This window comes from Dendropsophus ebraccatus, chromosome 9 (assembly GCF_027789765.1).
Source record: "Dendropsophus ebraccatus isolate aDenEbr1 chromosome 9, aDenEbr1.pat, whole genome shotgun sequence".
Lineage (NCBI taxonomy): Eukaryota > Metazoa > Chordata > Amphibia > Anura > Hylidae > Dendropsophus > Dendropsophus ebraccatus.
The window spans coordinates 73384973-73411420 of NC_091462.1; the positions used below are offsets into that span (position 1 = coordinate 73384973).

Here is a 26448-nt window from a genome sequence, read left to right on the forward strand (position 1 = left end):
GGTGTTGGGTGTCTCTTACTAGCCCAGCCCTCCTGGTGTTGGGTGTCTCTTACTAGCCCAGCCCTCCTGGTGTTGGGTGTCTCTTACTAGCCCAGCCCTCCTGGTGTTGGGTGTCTCTTACTAGCCCAGCCCTCCTGGTGTTGGGTGTCTCTTACTAGCCCAGCCCTCCTGGTGTTGGGTGTCTCTTACTAGCCCAGCCCTCCTGGTGTTGGGTGTCTCTTACTAGCCCAGCCCTCCTGGTGTTGGGTGTCTCTTACTAGCCCAGCCCTCCTGGTGTTGTAAGGGTCTTCATGTGCTTATTACAGCTCTGCTCTTACGTAAGTGAAGGCTATACCTTATAATACATGTGCAGCAGTGTTATTCTTCCCCAGCTCGGGGAACTACATGATTGGTTCCTGGGCGCTTCCTGCCTCAGGGTCTCCGGCTACAACCACACTGTGCGGCGCTGCGTCACTTCCAGGCCTGTCCTCCACAACAGGGCAGAGCCCGGACTGTGTGGCCGCCTGGAGACGCTGACTATCATCTCACAACTGTCCCGACTACAGTGCTGTAAGGCTGCGAGTCACACAAGCAATCCCACCAGTGTATAAGCATCGTGTACATAACTTATTAAAGCCCTGGCTGAGAGTGCACTACAAGCCCCAGTATACTCAGTTACCGTACATACAGTAGTATCACAGTGCTGTGCCTCGTGTCTCCTGCCAGCACCTCAGTCACCCCATACAGTACTTACCCTTCCTTGTGGAAATTTCAATATTCACCTTCACGTACACAAGGCAGCAGAGGCGGAACTAAAGTTCTGGCTATCTTTTACAGCACGGACACAAAGGAGAATGGGACCTCCACTTCCGGTCCTTCCGTCTTCCCACAATCCTTCGCTTTGGGTCGCCTGACTGGGCTGTGGGAGGATAGTCGTCAGCCAGAGGAGAGAGCGGAGTGCCCGGGCAGGCCACCTAGCAGTTATAATGTCGGCTCAGGCACAGATGAGGGCCCTGCTGGACCAGCTGATGGGCACGGCGCGGGATGGTGAGTGGGCCGGCCTGGTCGGCGGGATGCACCGCGGCGGGGGTGAGGGTATTGGGAGTCGCTGTACGGAGGCCTGCACACAGCCCCGGGCTCTGCGGGCCACTAACACTACTGAGAGCAAGGGGCTCCTGTGAGGGATCGTGCCCGATACACAACCGCCTGCGCTCCCGGACTGTGCGGCGCCCTCTGGCGGCCGCTTCTTTACTACACGTGGAGCTGAGGCGCTGCCAGCTGCTCTATTGTCGTGTCCATTAGGTGCGCGGATAGAGAAGAGCCGAGGTGGTTGTATACGGCATTTATGATGTTATAAAGCGAGGCCTCCCCCTGGCCCCTGGGAGAAAAGTATTGGAACCTATTAGAAAGTTATCGGCTATTCTTTACTGTTTCTGTGCTCTTATTGCGTCCCCCCCAGGGGCCCTCACAGTGTATCTATGTATGTGGTGGGGGCCCTCCTAGTGTATCTATGTATGTGGTGGGGGCCCCTTCTAGTGTGTCTGTGTATGTGGTGGGGGCCCTCCTAGTGTGTCTGTGTATGTGGTGGGGGCCCTCCTAGTGTATCTATGTATGTGGTGGGGGCCCTCCTAGTGTGTCTGTGTATGTGGTGGGGGCCCTCCTAGTGTGTCTGTGTATGTGGTGGGGGCCCCTTCTAGTGTGTCTGTGTATGTGGTGGGGGCCCCTTCTAGTGTGTCTGTGTATGTGGTGGGGGCCCCTTCTAGTGTGTCTGTGTATGTGGTGGGGGCCCCTTCTAGTGTGTCTGTGTATGTGGTGGGGGCCCCTTCTAGTGTGTCTGTGGTGGGGGCCCCTTCTAGTGTGTCTGTGTATGTGGTGGGGGCCCCTTCTAGTGTGTCTGTGTATGTGGTGGGGGCCCCTTCTAGTGTGTCTGTGTATGTGGTGGGGGCCCCTCCTAGTGTGTCTGTGGTGGGGGCCCCTCCTAGTGTGTCTGTGTATGTGGTGGGGGCCCCTCCTAGTGTGTCTGTGTATGTGGTGGGGGCCCCTCCTAGTGTGTCTGTGTATGTGGTGGGGGCCCCTCCTAGTGTGTCTGTGTATGTGGTGGGGGCCCCTCCTAGTGTGTCTGTGTATGTGGTGGGGGCCCTCCTAGTGTGTCTGTGTATGTGGTGGGGGGCCCTTCTAGTGTGTCTGTGTATGTGGTGGGGGGCCCTTCTAGTGTGTCTGTGTATGTGGTGGGGGGCCCTTCTAGTGTGTCTGTGTATGTGGTGGGGGCCCCTTCTAGTGTGTCTGTGTATGTGGTGGGGGCCCCTTCTAGTGTGTCTGTGTATGTGGTGGGGGCCCCTTCTAGTGTGTCTGTGTATGTGGTGGGGGCCCCTTCTAGTGTGTCTGTGTCTGTGGTGGGGGCCCCTTCTAGTGTGTCTGTGTATGTGGTGGGGGCCCCTTCTAGTGTGTCTGTGTATGTGGTGGGGGCCCCTTCTAGTGTGTCTGTGTATGTGGTGGGGGCCCCTTCTAGTGTGTCTGTGTATGTGGTGGGGGCCCCTTCTAGTGTGTCTGTGTATGTGGTGGGGGCCCCTTCTAGTGTGTCTGTGTATGTGGTGGGGGCCCTAGGGATCTGCACTGGCCTCCATATCATTCCCATATGCCAGGGCAGACTGCGCACCAGATGGCATACAGCTGGCAGCAATCAGATCCCATTCCTGAAAAGATCATCATGTATTTCACTGTTACAATGTGTCAGGCGGCTTCCTTGGCAGCAGGAAGGGTAAATGTTGCTGGTGGGGAGCCCATAGCATGATGGGGGGTGTAGTGTTTGCACTGGTGTCAGCCATGCTGCACTTACCAGAACATGGTGAAAATACATGGCTATCGGAGGAGAAAGACGTTCTGATATAAGCCAGGAATGGGCTGCTGGCCTCTTACATTGTGTGTTATCCATGTGTATGGACGTTCTTATCCTAGGATGATAGAGGTCACTGTACAACTATACAGGTTCGGTGTAGGGTCCGCTATTAGTGGTGTAATTGACCATTGCAACAAGATTGCTGCGTCCTTTGTCCCACAGTCCTATGAGATATGACCATAGCGCTCTGCTTGATTGAGACATCTTAAAGTGACTGTACCACCAGGCCCAGGCTGAAGCACTGGAGGTGGGCCTACTCACCATTACTGGGAGGAAACCCTAGCCCCTCTATGATAGGGTTCCATTGATTCTAATGGAGTCACGTCATGGAGGGGCAGGGGTTTCTTCCCACTGGGGGTGGGTTGGTCCACCTCCAGTGCTTCAGCCTGGGCCTGGTGGTACAGTCACTTTAAAGGAGAAGTCCGGCGGAAATTTTTATTACAAGTATTGTATTGCCCCCAGAAGTTATATAAATCAATATACATTTATCACGGGAAATGCACATAAATTACTTTTTCCCTGCACTTACTACTGTATCAAGGCTTCACTTCCTGGATAAAATGGTGATGTCACGACCCGACTCCCAGAGCTGTGCGGGCTGTGGCTGCTGGAGAGAATGATGGCAGGGGGACACTGAGGGACACAGGGCACTGGAGGGACACTGAGCATCCCTCTGCCATCATCCTCTCCAGCAGCCACAGCCCGCACAGCTCTGGGAGTCGGGTCGTGACATCACCATTTTATCCAGGAAGTGAAGCCTTGATGCAGTAGTAAGTGCAGGGAAAAAAAGCACTTTATAAGCATTTCCTGTAATAAGTGTATTTTGGAGATTTGTATAACTTTTGGGGGGCAATACAATACTTTAATAAAAAAAATTTTGCTTGACTTCTCTTTCATGAAAATGGACTGTTTCGTTCAAAATTTATAAAGAAACGATCATTTTGCCCAACCAATGACAGGCTGGTATCATCTGAAAAGGAGGTTTCAGTGTTGGAACTTCGAGGAAATAATCTGTGTTCAAGAAAGAGCTCTCATTCACAAACATACCTTCAGGAAAGAATTTCCTCGAAATATTTCCTGAGATCATTTGTCTTTCACCTGATGTCATTGGTCATGCGTGGGAAGTTTGTGCAAATTTTAAGAGCCAATATGGAAAGATCACAAAAGGAGACCCAGCGCATCAGTAGAAGGATATCCTGTGAAAATACGGGAACTAATGAAGGGAAAGATCTGGCCCTTAGAGCTGTAGTAAACTCTTGACATCTTAAAGAATTACTTTGCTCTGTGTTTTGCTCCCGTTTATAGCAATCTTTTCCTATGCCTGACCTCTGCTTATCTGTCCTGCAGGTGATGAGACCCGGCAGCGAGTCAAGTTTACAGATGATCGTGTCTGCAAAAGTCATCTCCTGGACTGCTGTCCTCATGATATACTTGCAGGAACGGTGAGATTTGTAACTCTCTTGTTTGCATCAATGGCATGTGCTGTCCAACAGGTTCTCTGTACACAGGTATTCTTAGAGGTGCTGGAAAAAAAAATGTTCAGACTGATAACACAGAAACCCTATACTTGTCTTTCTCTGTCATCTGTCCACCGCTGTTCACATGAAACTAGTTCCGTCACACTCAGCTTCTTGTATTTGAGGATGGCATGGAATAATACATGTACGGAATCCCAAACGGAAGAAGCATTGTGCAACAGGACCAGCTCTGAGAGACCTGCAGCAGCAGAGGGAGCGAGGAAAATAAGTATAGGGTTTTTCTGTTTTCCCCCAGGTTAAAGGGATAGTGTGGCGCTAAACTTTAATTCACAAAATAACACACATTACAAAGTTATACAACTTTGTAATGTGTGTTATGTATGTGAATGGCCCCCTTCCCTGTGTTCCCCCCCACCCACGCTAGACCCGGAAGTGTGGTGCATTATACTTACCGCATTCATGTCGACCCCCAGCCATCATCTTGTGACATTGACTGCGATAAGTATAATGCACCACACTTCCGGGTTTAGCGTGGGTGGGGGGGAACACACATAACATACATTACAAAGTTGTATAACTTTGTAATGTGTTTTATTTTGGGAATTAAAGTTTAGAGCAGCACTGCCCCTTTAAGTAAATTCTTAGAAGGATAAAAGAAATTTAAAGGGATATTCTAACTTTTGATGTGTTGCTGCCCATGGGGAGACTAACAATTCATTCCATACTTATTATCTATTCAGTCTCCTTCCCTTAGGTCTGATCCTGTTGCTTAGTGCTGAAGACAAAGGAAACTATTTCGCTCCCTTCTGAGATGGCTGATGTAAACAAGTCCCTGGTATGCTTTATCTGCAACTTTGTAATGTTGTGAGGGTTATTCTGAGGTCAAGTTGCTGTTGACCTCACTGTGAGTAACCCTCCCTACATTAGAGTTGCTACAAAGTTTCAGACACAGCCAGAGACCTGTTTATATGAGCCGCCTTGGAAAAGAGGGGGAAGGAGGGGCTTCAGAGCAGAGACTGAGGGAACAGCTCACATACATATTTCTTTGTCTTCAGCACAAAGCAGCAGCTCAGAACCAGGGGAGGGAGACTGAATAGATAACTGGAATGAATTTAATTGTTAGTCTCAGCAAGGGCAGCGGCTTATGCAAAGTTATATTTATGTGGAATACCCCTTTAAGAATAAATCCTGAGCAATAGCTATGAATTTGTGGTTGATCAGCTTTGATGTGGCTAACCTGAAAACTGCTTACCATTGTTTCTTTCCCCAGAGGATGGATTTGGGTGAGTGCACCAAGATTCATGACTTGGCACTGAGGGCCGATTATGAAATTGCAAGTAAAGAAAAAGATCTGTTCTTTGAGCTTGATGTAAGTTGTTTTTGTTTCTTTCTATGTGTTGTACTGAACTGTGTGGATGCCTGTAAAATCACTGATAAAGGGAAGTGACTAAATGCCTGTCTTGCTGTTGATTTCATTTTCACGTAAGTTCCTGTGGGGGGCAGAGGGGGGTTGAGGGGTTGTATTCTGGAAGGATTCTTTGCTGTAATTATACAGTTACTCATTTTGTTCAGATGTGTTCTGGTAAATGTTATCATATATTTTTTCCCTCTTCGGTATCAACTATGTTTCCATCCCAAAAGTTTTCCCAAGTAGGACACACCAGTTAGGAGCAGAAAGCAAACAGTGCTATCTTATCCTTATAAAAGCTACTTGGAAGTGCTGGTTATTGTCACAGCCCTGATTTCCAGTCGTACTGGCAGATAGGACAGATTTCTTTTGCAATGATTGTAATATGTATATTCTCTGCATTAAAGCAGACACTTGGTGGTAAATACAGGGTTTACATGTTAACTATCTACTTGATTTTAAATATGGATTCACCAAGGGTAAAACCAGTACGGTGTTGTGAGAAACCTAGAGGTGCGGGGCCTTACCTGTATGTCGCACTGCCTTTTACCTTTCTCCAACTCATCAGAAACACAGAAGGATCCTGTCCTAGAGCTTCAAAGCAAGATTGCACAAAGTCCCCGTCTCCCATTCAATTCAAATTGGCACAATGTCCATGCCACAAATGGCATGCTCTTTGGCCATGTGATCGTACCCACCCCCAAGTGGGCAGAAACCCTGCCCCTCTTATGATATGGCTCCATTGATTTTAATGGAGCTGTGTCATAGAGGGGCAGGGGTTTCCTCCCACTGGGGGTGGGTCAGCCCGCCTCCAGTGCTTCAGCCCCGGCCTGATGGTACATTTCCTTTTAACCAAGCATAGGACCACATAGAAAATATATACACACAGATACTCCATAGATCCTGCATTTTTCTCACTGACCATTGTCTTATAAATTCTGTAGAGATTACTTCATAATGCTCTTACTACAGGCAGGATTAGGGTACGTTCACACGAGAAAGAAGTGCTGCAAAAAAGTCATCCACATTCTGTGGGATTTTATCATGTGGAAGTTGACCTGTGGTAAGAATTTATTTTATCACTTTTGCATAATTTGCAGAGATATCAGCGCCAAATGTGGGTCCAAAACACAAAGAGGTGCCTACCTAAATACAACATAGCCTTGAAGGGGTTGTCTAATCCTTTTTGTGCTTTGGCAATCGACCTCTGCACAAATCACAGAACATGCCCAGAACACGGCCCCTAGAAATTCATGAAAATCTCCACACACCAGTGTTCTATGGTTTATGTAGCTGCTATAAAGCATAGCTCTGAGTGGTGTTAACAGCAGATCATGCAAGATGGCCACATCCTTTTTAACAGAACACAAACTAAAAAATACTATCAGAAGAAAAACATTTCTTGTTGATTAGTAAAACTACTATTAACTATTGATCCAGTCCCTTTATTACACAGCAATAGTTTCACTACAGTCAGCATAGGTGATACGTGCACCTATGCACGTATCACCTGTATCACCTAGTACATAGTGATCTCTTTCTGACAGGATTGTCAACATGTAAGTGTCCCCATAGAAGCATTACTAGGTATTGGATGGTGAACAGCTAGAAAACTTTAGTTTGCAATTTTCACTTCTAAATAGACATTTTGGATGTGTCTAATGTCTTAAATAAGATATCCACCTTTGTTGGCTGCATATGGAAATGTCTACATTTTAATACTATATTTAGTTTTTAGCTTTTTTTTTTTTTTTTTTTTTTTTTTTTCCCTCTGTTTTGTTGGTCTTTTATTTCCAATTAGTTTCCCTTTGGATTTAGGCAGGTTCCTTTACCTGTTGTACCATGTTTGTGAAAATGTAAAAATCATGTTATTGTTAACTCCCTTTTTGTATTATTTTGTACAGTGCTGCAGAAGATGTTATCTGAGCCGTGTGCAGTGTATCCAGCAGCAGGCTGGTTAAGTGTATTTGTTGGGGAATAACAACGTTTGGGGCTTAGATGACAGGAAGAATTGCTATATACTATTTCACATACCTATTACTGTAAAGCAGATACTACTTGTGCTACCATTCTTTGTCCTAAGTTCTAGTTATTTGCAATTTATAGATCTTTTGATTGCATGTAAATCGTGCTATGATGTTGTATGTAGTAAGCAATAGTTCACTTATCTTTAAAGTAGAATACATTTATAAAGCTAATAGTGGATGCATACAGGATCTCATTTATGAAAAGGAAATTACTAGGGAGTCGCAGTTCTGTTGTCTGTCTTTTAGCTCACATTTAAAGATACATTTATTTATTGACTTTGTGTACGATTTGTTATTTTAGGCTATGGATCATTTGGAGACCTTCATTGCGGAGTGTGATAGAAGAACTGAACTTGCAAAGAAACGTCTTGCTGAAACACAGGAGGAAATTAGTGCGGAAGTTGCCGTAAAGGTATTCCATCGAATATTCCAACGAGAGTTAAAAGGGTTCTTCTGGCACTTTGTTATTCATGGCCTATCCTTGGGCCAGCAGTATCAGAATGATGTAGTCTCACTCCCAGCAACCTCATAAATCATGTTCTTGAAGTGGCTGTGATGATTGGACAAATGCTGTGGACTGTTCATTACCGGGAAAAGCTCTGTGTAATGACTGTCTTAAATGGGACTAAGCTTCAGTAAGTTGCAGTACCAGGCATAGCCATTAAGAAATACGGCTCTACCTGGTAAATAATGCATGGCTCCTTCGATCAGCTGATCGGTGGAGTAACAGACGCTAGACCCCCACCAAACTTATTGTGTGTTGCTGTGAACACTTTTCACTACGTTCTTATTAGCGCAATGATTAAAAACCATGGTACACAGATGAATGTTGGATACTTCTACTGTTAATATCCTTATATTTGTTTATGGTTGTTTGTTTTAGTATAATCTGTGTATTTGGGAAGATAAAAGCAGCGGCTTATTCCCCTGTCCCCATTGAACATGCATGTTTATGGGATAGCTAGGCAAAGTAACCATGTCCTTCAAATTCTTGGTTTTTACTTGCAATATCCCTGTCACTGCTTGCTTAGACCCCCACCGATTGTTAGTCAGAGCTCAGAAAAGCGGTCATCTTTGCACTTCATTCCCTGGCTCGTCACCTTTTCCCTCTTGCTGCAGGAGACTTTTTTTCATTATTAGTCTATGTAATCTGTCTCTTGCAGTGAGCCGAGGAGTATAGGTGGCCATGGACATCATATAAAAGTAGGTTGCTGTTATACAAACAGTCGTCTGATGGGCGATCTTCTCATAGACCCAACCATACACATTTTAGTCTGTATTGACCACTGAAGTTTTTCAAGCTGTTCATACGTGATCAGGTGAAGGAAAAATGATGTCTTGCTTTGAGATTGTCCTGAGAATATTATTTCCTGAAAAATATTTTTGCCAACTATCATCTGAAAATGTTCGACATGCCTCACTTTTCGGAAGATGATCTGTCATTGGTTGGCTAAAACAATCGTTTGTTGATAATTGTTAGCCATTGAACAATCATTTTGGTTAAAATCATTCTCTTTTATTAACTTTAATTTACAGTGTATGGGCACCTTATAGTGCCTAACCTTAGCCTTTCTGTAACTGTCAGTAGGACTCTGATCATACAGACCCTAGCCCGTGACATGCCTCTAGGACAAGGGACCCTTTTCTATTGGCCAATGTTTTGTCGGTACGTCAAGCCTACTTAGCATTTTTAGTGGCAACAAGAATTGTCCATGCACCTCTGAGGTGTAATACAAGCTAAAATTCAGGAGCAGTATGATATAAGCAATGCAAGTACTTACAAAGTTACTCATCTTATATAGGTGTGAGCATTAAAACACATGTGCATACACACATTACCATGGCATTATAGATTGCAGGCTCTTTGACGTTCAAACAAGCTGAAGAAAAATTAGGGTCACCGATGCGTCAGTGCAGTTTTACATTAGTGACCATTATAGTTGTTTTTCATATCTGATCTAGGTATATAATTTATATTATAATCAGAATAAATGCACAGCTCACAAATGTCTTTATAATTTTTCTTACTTTAATTTTTATGTTCTTTTTAAGGCAGAAAAAGTTCATGAGTTGAATGAAGAGATTGGAAAACTGTTGGCAAAAGCTGAACAACTAGGAGCTGAAGGGAATGTTGATGAGTCACAGAGAATTCTAATGGAGATGGAAAGAGTAAAGGCTCGGAAGCGAGAGGCTGAGGTGGGTCCATGTTTCCCTTTTATGCAAGTAATATTTCTGAGCTGGTTTGCCTGTTTTACGCTTCATTTTTTACACTGGGCGATTATCGGTTCAATCAGGCAGAATCGAGCAGATATCACCCCATGTAATAAAGACAATGATCAGCCGAGGAGCTTATCAGCTGATCGTTGTCTTTCAGAATGTAAAAATCGACTGCCGTCCACGCATCGCTCAGTGTTTTAGAAAGTGCGTGGACAGTGGCTGATGAAAGTATGAACAAAATAATAGTTATTACTTACCTGTCCACGCTTCCTGGTTTCATCCTGCCTGTTCCCCACTCACTGCAGCCGTCACTAATTCTTCTCAAGCAGTCTCTGATGTAATAGGTTGCTCAGCCAATCACAGGTTGTGGTGCTGTCCTGTCACAACAGTGATCAGTTGAGCGGCTTGTTACTTCAGACTGGTTTAGAAGCTTTAGCAGCAGCTGTGGTGAGCGGGCAAAAAGCCAGGAGGACATCAGGGAGCATGGAGAGGTAAGTAAAACATTATTATAGTCTATATGCAAAGCAAGGGCTGCACAGACATCACTAATGATGCCCTTGCTGTACAATCATTATGCAGTGTAATAGCCAAGGTAAGCGAGCTCTAATCTAGCAGTTCAGCGCTCACTTACAGCAAATGCTATATTTGCCTATGCTATATGGCCCTTAGTGTAACACTCTTAACATTCTAAATTACACCTTTAACAAAGACAACAGGATTGTAAGCTAGAGTTCAGTCTTTCCCCAGGTGACCCCAGGTTAGGGCTGGGCGATATTGGCCTAAATCAATATCGCCGTTTATCGCACATGTAGCTGCGGTAACGATAATTAAACGATAACTATGACACGCCCCTTTGTAAGTCACGCCCATTTTACAAGCCACACCCACTTGCCTATGCCAAACTCGGGATATTTTGTTCAAAAAAAGAAAAGTAACTCACTGAGCAGCAACACAAGGCTGTGAATTTAGTCTATTGTCATTATTAGGGGGTCTCAGAGTTATACAGCTACCTACACACAGGAGAGGGAGAGGTCTCTCTATACACAGGAGGGGGACAGGTCTCTCTATACACAGGAGGGGGGGCAGGTCTCTCTATATACACAGGAGGGGGGACAGGTCTCTCTCTATACACAGGAGGGGGACAGGTCTCTCTATACACAGGAGGGGGACTGGTCTCTCTATATACACAGGAGGGGGACTGGTCTCTCTATATACACAGGAGGGGGACAGGTCTCTCTATATACACAGGAGGGGGACAGGTCTCTATATATACACAAAAGGGGGGACAGGTCTCTATATACACAGGAGGGGGACAGGTCTCTATACACAGGAGGGGGACAGGTCTCTCTATATACACAGGAGGGGGACGGGTCTCTATATATACACAGAAGGGGGGACAGGTCTCTCTATACACAGGAGGGGGACAGGTCTCTCTATACACAGGAGGGGGGACAGGTCTCTCTATACACAGGAGGGGGGACAGGTCTCTCTATACACAGGAGGGGGGACAGGTCTCTCTATACACAGGAGGGGGGACAGGTCTCTCTATACACAGGAGGGGGGACAGGTCTCTATACACAGGAGGGGGGACAGGTCTCTCTATACACAGAAGGGGGGGACTGGTCTCTCTGTATACACAGGAGGGGGGGCAGGTCTCTATACACAGGAGGGGGGGCAGGTCTCTATACACAGGAGGGGGGGGCAGGTCTCTCTATACACAGGAGGGGGGGGCAGGTCTCTCTATACACAGGAGGGGGGGGCAGGTCTCTCTATACACAGGAGGGGGGGCAGGTCTCTCTATATATACACAGGAGGGGGGAAAGGTCTCTCTATATACTCAGGAGAGGGAGACAGGTCTCTCTATACACACACAGCAGACTACTGAGACAGCTCTGCTATTGTAATGTTCATGAACTGTGACAGCTCTGCTCTGCTCGTTCCTCCGTTAGCCTCTGCCTCAAGTGTCAGTGATAAGAGGAGAGCACGGCAGCTAAACAAGACAGCGGCTCCTCCGTGCAGTAACCTGCTGCAACACAGACACTGTCGCTTCTATCGTTATCTGGCCTGGGGGGGGATGATCTACAACCCTGCGGCTGGAGAGTGTACCTCCTGGAGACTGGTGACGGGGGGAGGGCTGTGTGGACGGCAGCGGCACATAGTAGGAAGAGGTTAGGGTGGTATTACACGGAACGATAATCGCCCGAATTGGCCCGATTCGACCGATTATCGCTCCGTGTAATAAATGCAACGATCAGCCGATGACAACGATCATCGGCTGATCGTTGATATAGGTTAGAACCTATTTTCGTCGGGCGCCGACCGCGCACCGCTGCGTGTAATAGCGGTGCGTGGCCGGCGACTAACGATATACATTACCCATCCGTGTTCCAGGGCTGCTCCTGCCGCCCGCTTCTCCCTGCGTCCCGCGCGCGCTCTAGCGTCACAGAGGCCTGTCAGCTGATAGGCCGCTCAGCCAATCACAGGCCGCGGCGGTCCCGGCCTGTGATTGGCTGAGCGGCCTACCAGCTGACAGGCTGCTGTGACGCTAGAGAGCGCGCGGGACCCCCGGGAGAAGCGGACGCAGGAGCAGCCCTGGAACGTGGATGGGTAATGTATACCAGTTTAGCAAGGGCTGCAAGGACATCGGTAACGATGTCCTTGCAGCTCTTGTCAAACGATTATCGGGCCGTGTAATAGGTCCAGTAAACGAGCAACGATCTAGCAGATCGCTGCTCGTTTACAGGTATTATCGGGCCCTGCTCGGCCCGTGTAATACCACCCTTACCCTCATGAGAGCTGCTGTTAGTTTCACAGAGGGGGAGAGTTGTGGCAGCGCACAGTGACTGGAGCCTCTGGACGGGTCCCGGCAGTGACAGGAGGGGGAGGGGGCAGAGCAGTCACCCGGTCCTCGGCTCTGTGCTGCATGCGCTGACTGGGGAGAGAGGCCTAGGCGGGGAGCGCAGGACACTTAGAGGCTGCACTCCGCCGCTGTTCTCCACAGGCTCAGTGTCCACGGCTTGGGGCCCGGGGGGAGATAATCCGGATCCCCGGGCTGTAGTGTAGGAGCTCAGTCATCCCTCATCCGATCTGCTGCAGCCACGTCCTGCCTGGCTGCCGGCATCCCTGCTCAGCACACCACAAACATGTGAAATACCGCAGATACCGTCCTGGCAAAGTTGAGATCGGTTAACCGACGCCAGAGACGGTATCGGTATTTTCACGGTATACCGCCCAGCCCTACCCCAGGTGTTTTTTTTTTGTTTGTTTTTTTTTTTTTTTTTTGCTGCTCCTACCAGTGCTGTTATGTCATTTTAATTATGTAATTCAGAAAAATGTATTCTTGATACTCTTCATAAAGTTGTAAACATGATCTACTCCTGTGTTGTTAGGATGAGTACCGCAATTCAATGCCTGCATCCAGCTTTCAGCAGCAGAAACTGCGGGTTTGTGAAGTGTGTTCTGCATACCTTGGCTTACATGACAATGATCGGCGACTTGCAGATCACTTTGGAGGAAAGTTGCATCTAGGCTTTATTCTCATCCGTGAGAAACTTGAGCAAATGAGAGTAAGTATTAAGTTTTCTCTGGTTTATCGTGTTTTCAGTGATAATTTAGCTTTTCATTACTTGAAGTGTCATTACTTGTGGTATGTAGCCCCAGAGCTTTGTTTCATATTGATTAGAAAACTTATTAGAATGTGTGGCTTATAAACTAAACTGTATAGATAATCTGTCCTTATTAGAGATGAGCGAACCTCGAGCATGCTCGATTTCATCCGAACCCGAGCGTTCGTCATTTGATTAGCGGTGGCTGCTGAAGTTGGATAAAGCTCTAAGGTTGTCTGGAAAACATGGATACAGCCAATGACTATATCCACATTTTCTACATAGCCTTAGGGCTTTATCCAACTTCAGCAGCCACCGCTAATCAAATGCTGAACGCCCGGGTTCGGATGAACCCGAGCATGCTCGAGGTTCGCTCATCTCTAGTCCTTATTCCACTAGAACTGAAAGAGTAACATCATGTATGTTGAGCCATAGGTTGTGAAACGCAACCATCCAATTGTGTGACACATTAAAACTTGTTTAGTAGAAAATATCCTGACCTAATAAAATAAAAATATATATAATTTTATTTATATAACGCCCACAGATTCCACAGCACTTCACAATTCTGTCAGAATCCCTAGAATGGCCACTCTCCATCCTAATGAAAGGGAAATGTGGGAGCGTCAGGACGACTTGTTTTTTTTGCAATGAGTAATTTATGACATATCTAGTCTGAGCTTGTATTTTATATCAAATTTAGAAAACAGTTGCTAGCAAGCAGGAAAAACGAAACCAGGAACGCTTGCGGAGACGAGAAGAGCGAGACCGTGAAGAGAGAGCAGGAAAGCGGTAAGTGTCTAGAAACAAAATGGTATCCACTTTTTGCTTAAAAAAGATGAGCAAATATTACTGCTCCGCCATTGATTAGTTTAGTTGGCATAATTTAGCTTTGGTTCTAAAGTATTTTAGTTGTCAGAAAAATTGGCACAGTCCTAGGCGATCTCAGACTTTAGAGAACTGATAATGCAGACTACTGGAATCGACAGCAGAGCTATCAGTTTAGTGTTTTGCTTACATTTACTGACATTTTGCTTATCTCTAGCTAGAAGGAAAGGCAACTGTTACCACACAGCCTGGAAGTAGGCAGAATGTTTTTGAAGGGTTTCTTTTTCTGATTTCTCTGAAGTTGCTTGTGTTTGAATTGCAGTTCCCGGTCCAGAGACAGGAGGAGACGAAGATCGCGATCAACTTCTCGTGACAAACGAAGATCGAGGTCAAGAGACCGGCATAGGCATCATCGTAGTCGCTCAGGAAGTCGTAATAAAAGTCACCATGGCGGTTCACGTGATAGGGAGCGCTCAAGAAAGTAACTCCTGTAAGCAGCCAAAATAGGTATTGCCATTGTCATTGGCTATGTGCGTGGGGGGGAGGGACTTGTCCGGCTAACAGTTTTATCCTCTGTCTTCATATAGCATCCATATGGAATTTATGGTGAATAAATATGGTGCTACACTGAACTAGAGCAGTTTGTTCATAGCATACTACTACAATGCTGAGTAGTGACAATGAAGTATCATAGTTATTATTATGGTAGTTATTATCTTCTGTTTTGCATTGTAAACTGGACTACATCTTCTTTTTTTATATTTTAGATCTGCTGGAATTACACAACTACAGTGTCTCAGTCATGAAGTCTGATTTTGCATATGGGGAACTTGCAGTACTTCAAATAACATTCTTTGTGTTGTATTTTTAAGTAATCGAGCAATGTTCTATAAATGATAATAAAGCTTTTTTTCTTACTGAAAACTCACATTTGATAAACTTAATTTTTTATTTTTCAAAATAGTAATGTTACTCAATTCTGCTTGCCCCCAATTTTGAAAATAGTTGAAGTATAATTAAAATATTTGTTTAGTGTACAGAGTTTGTTCATCGTGGTTGTGTTTTATTTTAGGAGAGGTAGCTGGGGAGTATGAGATACCAAAAACCGCTATATGAAGATAAACCTATTATCTTTCCACATCCGAGTTATATTTGATCAACGATTAATCTTCAAAACCTTGTACGTATACTAGACGTAAAACCAGATTCTTGTTTTAGTGTATTCTATTAGAAAGTTCAAAAACATTCAATTTGGCTTAAAAGAAAAAAAAATCATTTTCACTTGATGTCTGTGTTACAGCTCTCTACCTTGCATAAACTGAATGGATTTAAGAGGAGATGTATAGGATGTGTTGCATCTTTTTACTCACTTTCTGTTTACACTTTCTAAGTAGTAATGAGCAAATAGATTGTGTTAGCTGAAGCTACATAATATGGATCAATACTGTTTGTATACTCTGTGGTTTAAGCTATGTAGACTCAACTGTTGGCTTGGCAAATAAAAGAGAAAATGCCTTTTATTCAATACAAATCTTTTGACTGCCATCCTTATTTAGACCCACTTTATTTACATGCTCAGGAGAAATAAAAGAGCCTGATCTGTTTTTGGATGGGGAAAAATTACTATGGCTTCTAACTGGTTGATGGAGCCTGTTGAAAGGGTCTTTACAGTTGCTAAAACCTCTCTAAAACTAAATGAATATCATTGGAAGTAGAGATGAGCGATTCGCTATCTATATATATGTGGTGCCATGGATTACGAGCATAATTCATTCCAGGACTGTGCTTTTAATCCAAACCACTCTTAAACCAAATCAGATTTTCCCATAAATCATTGAAATGCAGACAAATGGTTCCACACCCCCAAAATAATAATTTTATATTCTGAATAACATGTAAAACAAATGAAACAAACATTTAGAAAGCTGGATATGTCATATTATAAGTTACTGAAGAGTATAGTAAGCAGCATGTGGTGTATTATGTATAGTAAGTGCATAAGAATTAAAAAACAGCAGTTTGTTAGATACAGGATGGAGCTGTAGATCCCCAAAATGCAGGAGCGTAGTACAACAGGCTAGAATAGAGAAGCAGGGCTGCTGTCAGAGGTCTGTGTGGTCACATAACCGCAATGGGGAAGGGGTGTGTGTTGAGCCTGGACCAATCAGGAAGTGAGAATCATAGAGCTGTGCAGGAGGACAGTGACAGAAACCTTTCTATACAGTAGTGTCAGTGGCTGAGTGTAAGTGCAGGCACATTATAGCAGCAGTGTGTATAACTGAGTGTAAGTGTAGGCACATTATAGCTGGAATGGAGAGGATGGGAAAAACAAGGGCTGACAGAGACTGCAGGAAGGAATGAGCAGGGTATAGCGTGAGCACATAATAGCAGCCCTCTGTCCAGGGAGAGAGGGGGGTAAAGCTATTGAGTGATTACCTGCACAGTCCTGTCCCCTGATGTGAGCCCCAGCCTGTGGAACTGCTATAATTTTAAAGGTCAGGGAAACTTCCTGGGTAAGAATACAGGGCTGTAGACCCCACTATGCATACCATGCCCCTCCCCCACTTCCCCTCGCACCCAGTGCAGGGAGCTCTTAAACCAAGTCACAATTTTGAAAAACTTTGAGCTCTTCTCGCAAAACAATCTCAATCCAAGTTACTTTTAAACAAAGGTACCATTGTGTGTGTGTGTGTATTTATTTATTTATGTATATTCCTGCCTGGTCTCAACTGAGAAGAGATTTCTACTCACAACCTGCATCATTTTTTTATTCCAGTCTAAGCCCATGTTAGAAATATTTAGTTGAGCCAACAACCTCTCTAAAATATTTTTTTTCCGTAAAACATACCTGAATCAAATGTAAGTTAAAGGGGTTGTCCGGCGATAAAAAATTATTCACAGAATAACACACATTACAAAGTTATACAACTTTGTAATGTATGTTATGTCTGTGAATGGCCCCCTTCCCCGTGTCCCACCACCCCCACCCGTGTACCCGGAAGTGTGGTGCGCTATACATTACCTGTCACATGCCGACCACGGTCTCCGATCGTCAGCAGTGACGTCTTCTTCGGGAGGCCGGCGGATCTTCCCGAGTGCCGGCCGCCCTCTGCAGCGTCATCCGAAGCTCAGCCGCGATTGGCTGAGCATAACTGTGCTCAGCCAATCGCGGCTGATGACGCGGCCACATCATCAGCTGCTCAGCCGCGATTGGCTGAGCACAGTTATGCTCAGCCAATCGCGGCTGAGCTTCGGATGACGCTGCAGAGGGTGGCCGGCACTCGGGAAGATCCGCCGGCCTCCCGAAGAAGACGTCACTGCTGACGATCGGAGACCGTGGACGACACGAGATGCGGTGAGTATAATGCACCACACTTCCGGGTCTAGCGTGGGTGGGGGGAAACACTGGGAAGGGGGCCATTCACAGACATAACATACATTACAAAGTTGTATAACTTTGTAATGTGTGTTATTCTGTGAATAATTTTTTATCGCCGGACCACTCCTTTAAGTATGTTAATTAATAGTGTATGTTTTCACAGCTCAAGTAGAGGATATAATTAGAGAGTAAACAAAAAAAATCTAGTTATTTTTTTTTCCTCTTTAGATTTTTATGACTGAACTGTTTGAGGGGCAGACACACAAATAATCATAAACAATATTCTATATCTTCAAGCTGCTTCCAACATTCTCATAGGGCAGATGACATAGTGGAGTTTTGTCATGGACAAGTTTTTTCAATTTACATAATACATTTTTAATTAGATGGTGATCTATTTGCTGGTCATACCATTGAGTACTAGAATGGCACCAGACATGAGAACCAGCATCATCTTGGCCAATGCAGATTTATAATTTATCACAAAAAAAATCACACACTCTACTAGGGCTGGGCGATATGGCCTAAAAATAAAACCTCCTCCCCTGCCCTCTTATTTAGGCGATTCTTAATTTTAATCTCTATTTTCTAGTGACATGCCATTACTTTATAGGATGGGAATACATATTTAGGCCATGTTCTCGCACAGTATTTTTGTTCATTATTTTTCAACCAAAACCAGGAGTGCATTGAAAACACAGAAAGGCTATGTTCACACACTGCTGAAATTGAGAGGACGGCCGTCATTTAATGGCAAATAATTGTCCTTATTTTAAAACCATTGCCGCTGTTTTGAAATAACAGCCGTTATTTGAGGTTAAATGATGGCCATCCTCTCAATTTCAGCAGTGTCTGAACATACCCTTTCTGTGTTTTTAATTTACTCCTAGTTTTGGTCGAAAAATACTGAGCAAATACTAATCCTTGGTTGCAAAATACTGCTAGTCATGCAATGCAGAGATTATGAATACATAGTATAACATTTTTTGCTGGACACTAAAGAATGGTACCACTACTGTGACTTGATCATGAAAGAGCGAGAAGACATAGAAATATTGATGATATAGACCAAGGGTGTCAAACTCAAATACATAGTGGGCCAAAATGAAAAGAATTGGACAAAGTTGGGGGCCAACCTTGATAATTATTGAAGAGTGCATGTGGTGTTCCTGGCACTATCAGAGCAGCGTGTGTCTTCCATCGTTGTGCACTATGAAAAATGATGTGATAAATTGCTATGACATGATTAAACACCAACCCCCCCCCCCCCCCTTTTGCTAGGGACAGGCAATCGTGGTGTGCTAGACCACTTGGTGTTGCTAGACGGAGGGTTCCTCTCTGCATGAACCACCCATAACACATGTACCACCATCCTATGGCGATGACTGGCCCGTGGCCTAGTATGCTGGCTCCTCTATGGCAGAAAGCATTTGGCATCATGGGTGGTTTGTACAGCAGTGACATTGACACCAGTGACAGATCACCTGTACTATGGGCCTTGGGCTGTTCAGAGAACTTGCCCAGCCCTCCCCCAATTGTCTCATACAGTAGCCAGCCCTCCCCCAGCCCTTATATAATATCCAGCCCCTACAATAGTTGTAAAATGGAACCTGTCACCCCTGGACAGCTCCCCCATACTTAACTCATCCTGCCGGTTCTGCCATGGAGGTACGGCAACGCACTTACCTTCTCATATAAGGATATGGGGCCGTCCTGTCCTTTGGTCTACAAGATTATAAAATGGGCGGTCCAAGCAGCCGTCTGGACCACCCATATTATAATCTAATGCAATGTCTGTGGGCCAGATGTAATACAAATTGTAATTTGCGTGGTGGGCCAAAAAGAATGGCACCGCGGGCCAGAGTTTGACATGCCTGATATAGACAGGCAGATCGATAGATGAGAGGACAAATAATTTTACCTATTTAAAATCCAGCAGGGGAACAGGAAGGGAAGACTGCAGAGGAATGTGGATGCTGCACGGGGAGGTTGAGGAGGATGCACACGGGCTCTGCAGAGGTCACAGGTCACCACGCGGATGGGAAAGCTTAACCTGTGTGTCAGTGGATGGTTAAATTAATTTCATTAATCACCCAGCCCTGCACTCCACGCTCCCTGGTCATTTCAGTTTAGCTTACAGCATTTCTTCTCAATTCCAGTCCTCATGGCCCACCCACAGGTCAGGTTTTTAGGCTATCCCATACAAAAAACACCTGTGATAATACCTGATTATAATTATATCACCTGTGAAATACTAAGGAAATCCTCAAAACATGACCTGTTAGTGGCCATAAGGACTGGAATTGAGAAGCGCTGGCTTTACAGTAACCTTGTTTCCTTCTGTTTAACTATTAGTACTGGTTCTAGATTCTTTTCTACATTCAAGTCCCACATCATTCAGCTGATTATTTGCATTTTTTTTTTTACAAATGGTGACTACTGTTTTAATTTATGTTGTGCATTTTCTGTTTTCAGGAGGACATATTGCTTAAGTTTTCTACCCTGATATTTTGAGGTCTTGCTTGGTCTACCTGTATGTTAACCTTCTGCTTTTTGTTATACCTGAAATGGGAACAACCAACATCCTTTGCTACATCTATCTTAATTTTCTATCTGCAAGAAGTTTTATCATCCTTTTTATTGCTTTAGTTGACAGCTCTCTTGTCAGGGCCATGCTTTCTTTTACAGTCCCACAGGTTCGTAAGGCCTGTAAGGCATATTTTTCTATGCAAAGTAATTTGCATTATTTAGACATGTTACATATTTACATAGTTAAAAGAAGTCATGTCAAACCTATAATATTAACATGTTTATCCTGAAGATGTCAGAAATCCACCTAGAGGCAATAACTGTTCCCCTATACAAGGAAAAGATCTAGACAAAAAATAAATCCCTGGATCAAAGCCCCATCTCCAGAAATCCCCAACCTTTACTTACATTTTAGTACCTATAAATTATATTTTGAAGCCAGGTATATGGTCTGTTTAACTTGTTTTATTAGTTAATCATAAAACATTGTGTAGCAGGAAGTTCCTTGGTTTTACTGATATTACAGTAAAGAATCCCCATCTGTGATGATGGTAAAACCTTTCATCGTAACCCCTAGACAATCCTGGGCGTACCCGTACGTCCTGGGCCGCCTAGGGGGGTTCAAAGCGGACCGTGGCTATTAGCGGGCACGGTCTGATCGCCATGCCCGCTAATTAAGTCTTCAGATGTAGCTGACAGCTTGACAGCTGCATCTGAAGACTTCATTGCAACCCTGGCGTGAGCTTCTGTGTCTTTTATAGTACCCCATGATTGTGTTTGTGCTGGCAGCAGCTGCCCAGCATTTGATTTTTACTCTCCACTGATGTTCTTTTTTTTTTTTTTTTTTTTAAAGAATTTAAACTTTTTACATAGTGTACAAGCATAGTAACAACCAGTCACAATCCGCCCAGAGAACTAGAACATGAACACACCATCAGGCATCACAAACAATAGGAGGAGCCAATGTAACCAACTGGAGGCTCAGGGTGAATAGCATTGGGTGTAATTCCAGGAGGAGAATTACCTGCTGCAAGGGCACGCAACCAAGAGGACATAAAGAGGGCGGACTACAAAGACAAGACACTCAACATCCATATGTGGAGGCGTAGCAGTATCCCCCCAGTACCCCGTAAGGAGTTAAACATCATAAAGGACCTGATACAGGGGGACATATTTATTGACTAGCTGTTTCCGGCGAGCCAGTGAAGGAACAGCTGTGCGTTTCCATTCCATCGCAATTATTTTTTTTTGCGCAAAATAAAAGAAATCTGATGGATAATCTGTAATATTTGTTGTGCGTGACCTCATTTATAATGCCTACCAGCCAAACGGGGTACAGAGAAATGGGAATTCAAAGTGATCAGACAGAAATTGCAGGACGAAGTGCCAGAAGGCCTGCACTTTAGGACAGTCCCACACAGCGTGGAGGAAAGCCTTGATGTCAGTCTGACAGCTAAAACAGGTATCAGAGGACATCACCCCCATCTTCCTGATTCTCACCGGAGTATAGTATGTTCTCTGTAGAAAACGAAACTGATTTAATCGGTCCCTTGCACCACCGTAGGGTAATAAGAGTGTATCACCTCCTTCCACCTCAGATCACTTAGTGTCGGGATATCTACCCACCACTTCATAAGGGCTTTCTCAAATGGAGACTTATCATTAGGGCATAACATTAACTAACTGAGTCAGGGGTTTGGTAAGGTCCATGGTACCCAAAAGCTTCTCAGCATGAATTCTAGGGGGACCGTGAGGCTATCAAACAGTCTGAACAGCATGCCGTAACTGCAGGTAATGAAAAAAGGCTGTACGTTGTACATCATATAATTCACACATGGTAGAAAAGGGGTAGAACTCGTTGGCAGGGGAAAATATGTGAGACAAATAACGGACCCCATGTTTACCCCACAGAGCAGCACCTGGGAGACCTATGAGCTCAGGCAAATGTGAGTTCAGCCACATGGGAGTTCGTGCAGAAAAGGGAGGAGAAGGCAGCAGTTTGGATACCACCGACCACACCCTCTGGACAACAGAGAAGGCCAAGAGGAGGAGGGGATGTATCTATAAAGTGTGTTAGTCAGACCCTTATATGAGCCAACCAAGGCCACTGCTGCATTACTGAGATCCAAATCCAACCACCAGGTAGCGTACACCAACTGAGAAGCCATAAAATAATGGTACATATGTGGGGCTGCCAAACCCCCCTGGTGCTTGGGCACTAGGAGGTGAGCATAACCACTTCTATGAGACCTGTTTTGCCAATGAAAGGATCTCAGAACAAAAAGCCTCTAGTTGGCTACTAGCCCAAATCATATGTAGTAATGAGGCATTTTCTGATTTACATCACAGACAATCGGCATTTGGCCAGGCACCTATTTTGTGTGGAAACACTGGTGTCTTATAAACCCTATGCAATCATTACCGATGTCCTTGCAGCCCTTGTTGTTAAACAACATACATTACCTCACCAGGCTACAGGTGTTCTCTTGCGCTTCTTCTCCCTGCGTCCCGCATGTAGCAGCAGCTTCAGATCGGCCTTGCGGGGCTGACAGACCACTCTGACTGACACGATCATTGGCTGATCGTTCTCTACTCAACGGAGCGATAATCGTCCGAATCAGGCTGATTTGGCCGATTCGCTCTGTGGAATAGGCCCCTAAGCCTTTGGCAGAGTCCCCCTTGGATATATAACTAAACATTGTATGGGAAGTAGTTTCCAATTTCGTCTGTCTGTTCTGCTTCTGATAACCATGAGGAAGTTGTAAATATTGGTAGTATCTGGAATGTGGGAGGGCAAAGTTAGTATGTAGGTATTCAAAAGTGGCAATCCCACCGCCGTGCAATATCTGATGCAGAAATAGTACCCCTTTATCCTGCCATGGAGAAAATCCCACCAATTTAACGAATTCCGGCAAGAGGGCATTGTGCCATAATGGGGTAAAGGTAGCGAAGCCCTTAAGAGCAAACATGTCTTTTGTTTTAGTCCAGACCTTCGTCATTAAAACTAACGTTGGGAGGACTTTTCCCTTCCATTTAGAATCTCCCGTTTGTAGGGCCTTAACAGGTAACCTATGACCACTAATCCAAGATATTAGTCTCCCCATTCTCTCCATAGTTTCGTGACAACCCAAACCCGGGAGTTGCTGCAGTTGAGATGCCCAAAAATATATATAAGGGTTTGGAAGGGCTAGTCCGTCTGCAGTTTTGTTCCTCTGGAGCATTTCAAGTTTGATTTGTGGTGTCCACTTGCACCAAACCAGATCTCGAAATATACCTTAAACCTTATGGAAGGTCCGTAGGGGTATCCATACAGGTGAATTATGAATAATATATAGCAATTGGGGCATTAAAATGATTTTAATAGATTACCCCTACCTATGGGAGTTAATGGAAGCCAACACCAGGTGGCTATTTTGGAGATCAATTTAGAGAGTAGAGGTAAAAGATTTTTGCCTATAAAATCTGTGATATATGGGGTAATAACAATTCCCAAGTATTTAAATTCAGTGACAACTTGCAATTTAGTGGCAGACAGCGAAGCAGCAGGCGAGAGTGGCTTTAGAGGCAATATAACAGATTTCGTCCAATTTATGGATAAACCAGAGTGGGTCCGATACTCCTCTTATCAGAGAAATTATATTAGGGAGGGAGGTGAGTACATCGCGTACATATAGGAGCATGTCGTCCACGTAAAGCGAAACACACTCCTCTATATTTTCCCTGTGGAAGCCTTGGAAGGCCGTAGATGTACTCAATAAACATGCCAGTGGTTGAACGGTGATTGCGAAGATAAGGGGCGACAAGGGCAGCCCTGCCTTGTGCCCCTCCCCAGCGAGAACCTCTCAGACAGGCCTACATTAGCCCTTACTCTCGCCATCGGTTGTGAGTTTAATAATTGCACACATTTAAGATAGGCAGGTCCAATACCAATCCGTTGTATGACAGCCCATAAGAAGGCCCATTCGACGCTGTTGATAGCTTTTGCAGCGTCGAGTGAGACCACCGATGGCCACTCCGCATCTCCCGCCCCCAGCTGTATATTCACATGTTAGCGACGTAGGTTAAGGGCAGTTGAGCGGTCAGGCATGAAGCCAGATTTATCACAGTGAATCAAAGAAGTGATTACCCGTGTCAACCTATTCCCTAGTGCCCGAGCCAAGAGTTTAAAGGGGTTATCCAGCGCTACAAGAACATGGCCACTTTCTTCCAGAGACAGCACCACTCTTGTCTCCAGCTTGGGCGGGGGTTTGCTTCATTAAAGTGAATGGAGTTTAATTGCAAACCGCACTTGAACTGGAGACAAGAAAGTGGCATTGGATAACCCCTCCATTCTAGATTTGAGCAGACAAAGAGTAAAAGAAGCAGGTGTTGCAACTTTACTGTGCAATAGTCTACAGTGAAATCAGATGTTTTGCAACAGCTTTGGGTAGGGAACTGACAGGATGGTTAGGGAAGGGGAGTGGGCTGGTCAGGAGGGCTGTGATAAAGAGCTGAGAGAAAACAAAGCCTTCTGGAACTTGTAGTACTGAGCAACTGCTCAACCAGGCAATACAAACACAAAATACAGAGCTGAGACCCCCCCTAACAAATGGATTTTTGGTGATTTCAGAACTGGGGCAGACCATTAAGGAAGTAAAGCTATATTTTTTTGAAGCAGGTTTATTTATTTACATTATGTTGGAGTACCCCTTTAACCCTTTGAGGACCAGGCCCAAAATGACCCAGTGGAACGCGCAAATTTTGATCTTAGTCTTTCCGTTTTTCCCTCCTCCCCTTCTAAGAGCTCCAGCACTTTCAGTTTTCTATCTACAAGCCATGTAAGTGCTTGTTTTTTACAGGAATAGTTGTACTTTGTAATGGCGTCTTTCATTTTACCATAACATGTATGATGGAATCCAAAATATATTATTTATGAAGATATAAATTGGTGAAATCCTAAAAAAGAATGCAATATGGTAACGTTTGGGGGGTTACTGTGTCTACGTAATACACTATATGGTAACAGCGACATGATACAATTATTCTATAGGTCAGCCCGATCACAACCACATGCAGGTTACACAGATTCTCTAATGTTTATATATTTTTTTTAAATGAAATCCTTTTTTTTGGCAATTATAAATAAAATGGGACTATTGTGACGCTTATAACAGTTTTATTTTTTCACCTATGAGGCTGTATGGGGTGTCATTTTTTCCGCCATGATCTCTAGTTTTTATTAATACCATATTTGTGAAGATCGGACGTTTTGATCACTTTTTATTAATTTTTTTTTAATATATAATGTAACATTAAATCGGTAATCCGTGCACTTTTTTCCCTATTTTCGTGTACGCGTTTCTCTGTTCGCAATGACGCTTGTAATATTTTAATAGATTGGACAATTACGCATGCTACGGTATATTATATGTTTAATTGTTTATTTATTTTTATATGTTTTATTTATATAATGGGAAAGGGGGGTGATTTCAACTTTTATTGGGGGAGGGGTTTTGGGGTAGTGTGTTAGTGTTTTTAACTTTTTTTTTTTTTTTTACATATTTGAAGTCCCTTTGGGGGACTTTTACATACACTAGTGTGCAGGGCCGGACTGGGACTGAAAATCAGCCCTGGCACTCACACCCCTCCAGCCCACATACCATATCACACTGTGTCCTTAGGTCGTGTTGTGTTGTATTGCACCTCAGTTCCATCTATCTATCTAAACAGCAGAATGGAGTGCACTCACAGAAAAAGTGATTGGAGTGCCAGCAATGGAGACTGGAACCACGTCCCCTATTCAAACAAATACAAGAATTCGCAGCGCTTCCATATGGTGAAAAAACTTGTGGTATTTTATTTCAAAAAATCATCAGCCAGTGCAACATTTCTGTTTCATCATGAGACCTTTCTCAAGAATGCTTGAGCTTAGCAGTTGGGTCGGGGAACCTAATGATTAAACTTAGGTAGAGAGTTCCCACAGTCCTAGGCTTTTTAGGAATAAATAAACAAAGTGGAGGGACTGTGGTGAAAATGCTATAATACGTCTTATAGCATGTATTTATTAATATGTACATTAAACACAAACATGAAAAACAGGTTTTATACTTAGATGATTATAGG

At 44.4% G+C, this 26448-nt stretch overlaps 2 protein-coding genes across 5 annotated transcripts in view; one reads left to right on the forward strand and one right to left on the reverse strand.

The window, feature by feature from the left end:
- The window catches only part of FAM234A (family with sequence similarity 234 member A), a 42457-nt gene extending 41250 nt beyond the window's left edge, over positions 1–1207 (reverse strand). For both annotated transcript variants that reach the window (XM_069983640.1, XM_069983639.1), the window contains exon 1: positions 734–1207. The gene's annotated coding sequence lies outside the window, so the exon portion shown is untranslated. The remainder of the gene's footprint in view (positions 1–733) is intronic.
- On the forward strand, positions 835–21632 carry LUC7L (LUC7 like). 3 transcript variants are annotated; one of them, XR_011364564.1, is made up of 10 exons: positions 835–1026; positions 4223–4317; positions 5624–5722; positions 8090–8200; positions 9841–9984; positions 13395–13571; positions 14314–14402; positions 14761–14945; positions 15206–15618; positions 21200–21632. XR_011364564.1 is itself a non-coding variant. In XM_069983641.1 (9 exons), exons 1-8 carry the CDS (start codon positions 966–968, stop codon positions 14921–14923), a joined length of 939 nt encoding a protein of 312 aa, XP_069839742.1. In that variant the 5' UTR covers positions 835–965; the 3' UTR covers positions 14924–14945; positions 15206–15969. The 3 variants fall into 3 exon arrangements, 2 of the variants coding, with proteins under 2 accessions (XP_069839742.1, XP_069839743.1); XM_069983641.1 differs by lacking the exon at positions 21200–21632 and having other exon boundaries at positions 15206–15969; XM_069983642.1 differs by lacking the exon at positions 21200–21632 and having other exon boundaries at positions 14761–14928; positions 15206–15969.
- Positions 21633–26448: the final 4816 nt, after the last annotated feature.

Bases quoted from the DNA above. Each gene is read 5' to 3' on its own strand.
- LUC7L (XM_069983641.1), top strand. From the start codon at position 966: ATGTCGGCTCAGGCACAGATGAGGGCCCTGCTGGACCAGCTGATGGGC. The intron at 13,572-14,313 runs GTAAGTATTAAG...TATCAAATTTAG, and splicing joins AGAAACTTGAGCAAATGAGA to AAAACAGTTGCTAGCAAGCA. The intron at 14,403-14,760 runs GTAAGTGTCTAG...TTTGAATTGCAG, and splicing joins GAAGAGAGAGCAGGAAAGCG to TTCCCGGTCCAGAGACAGGA.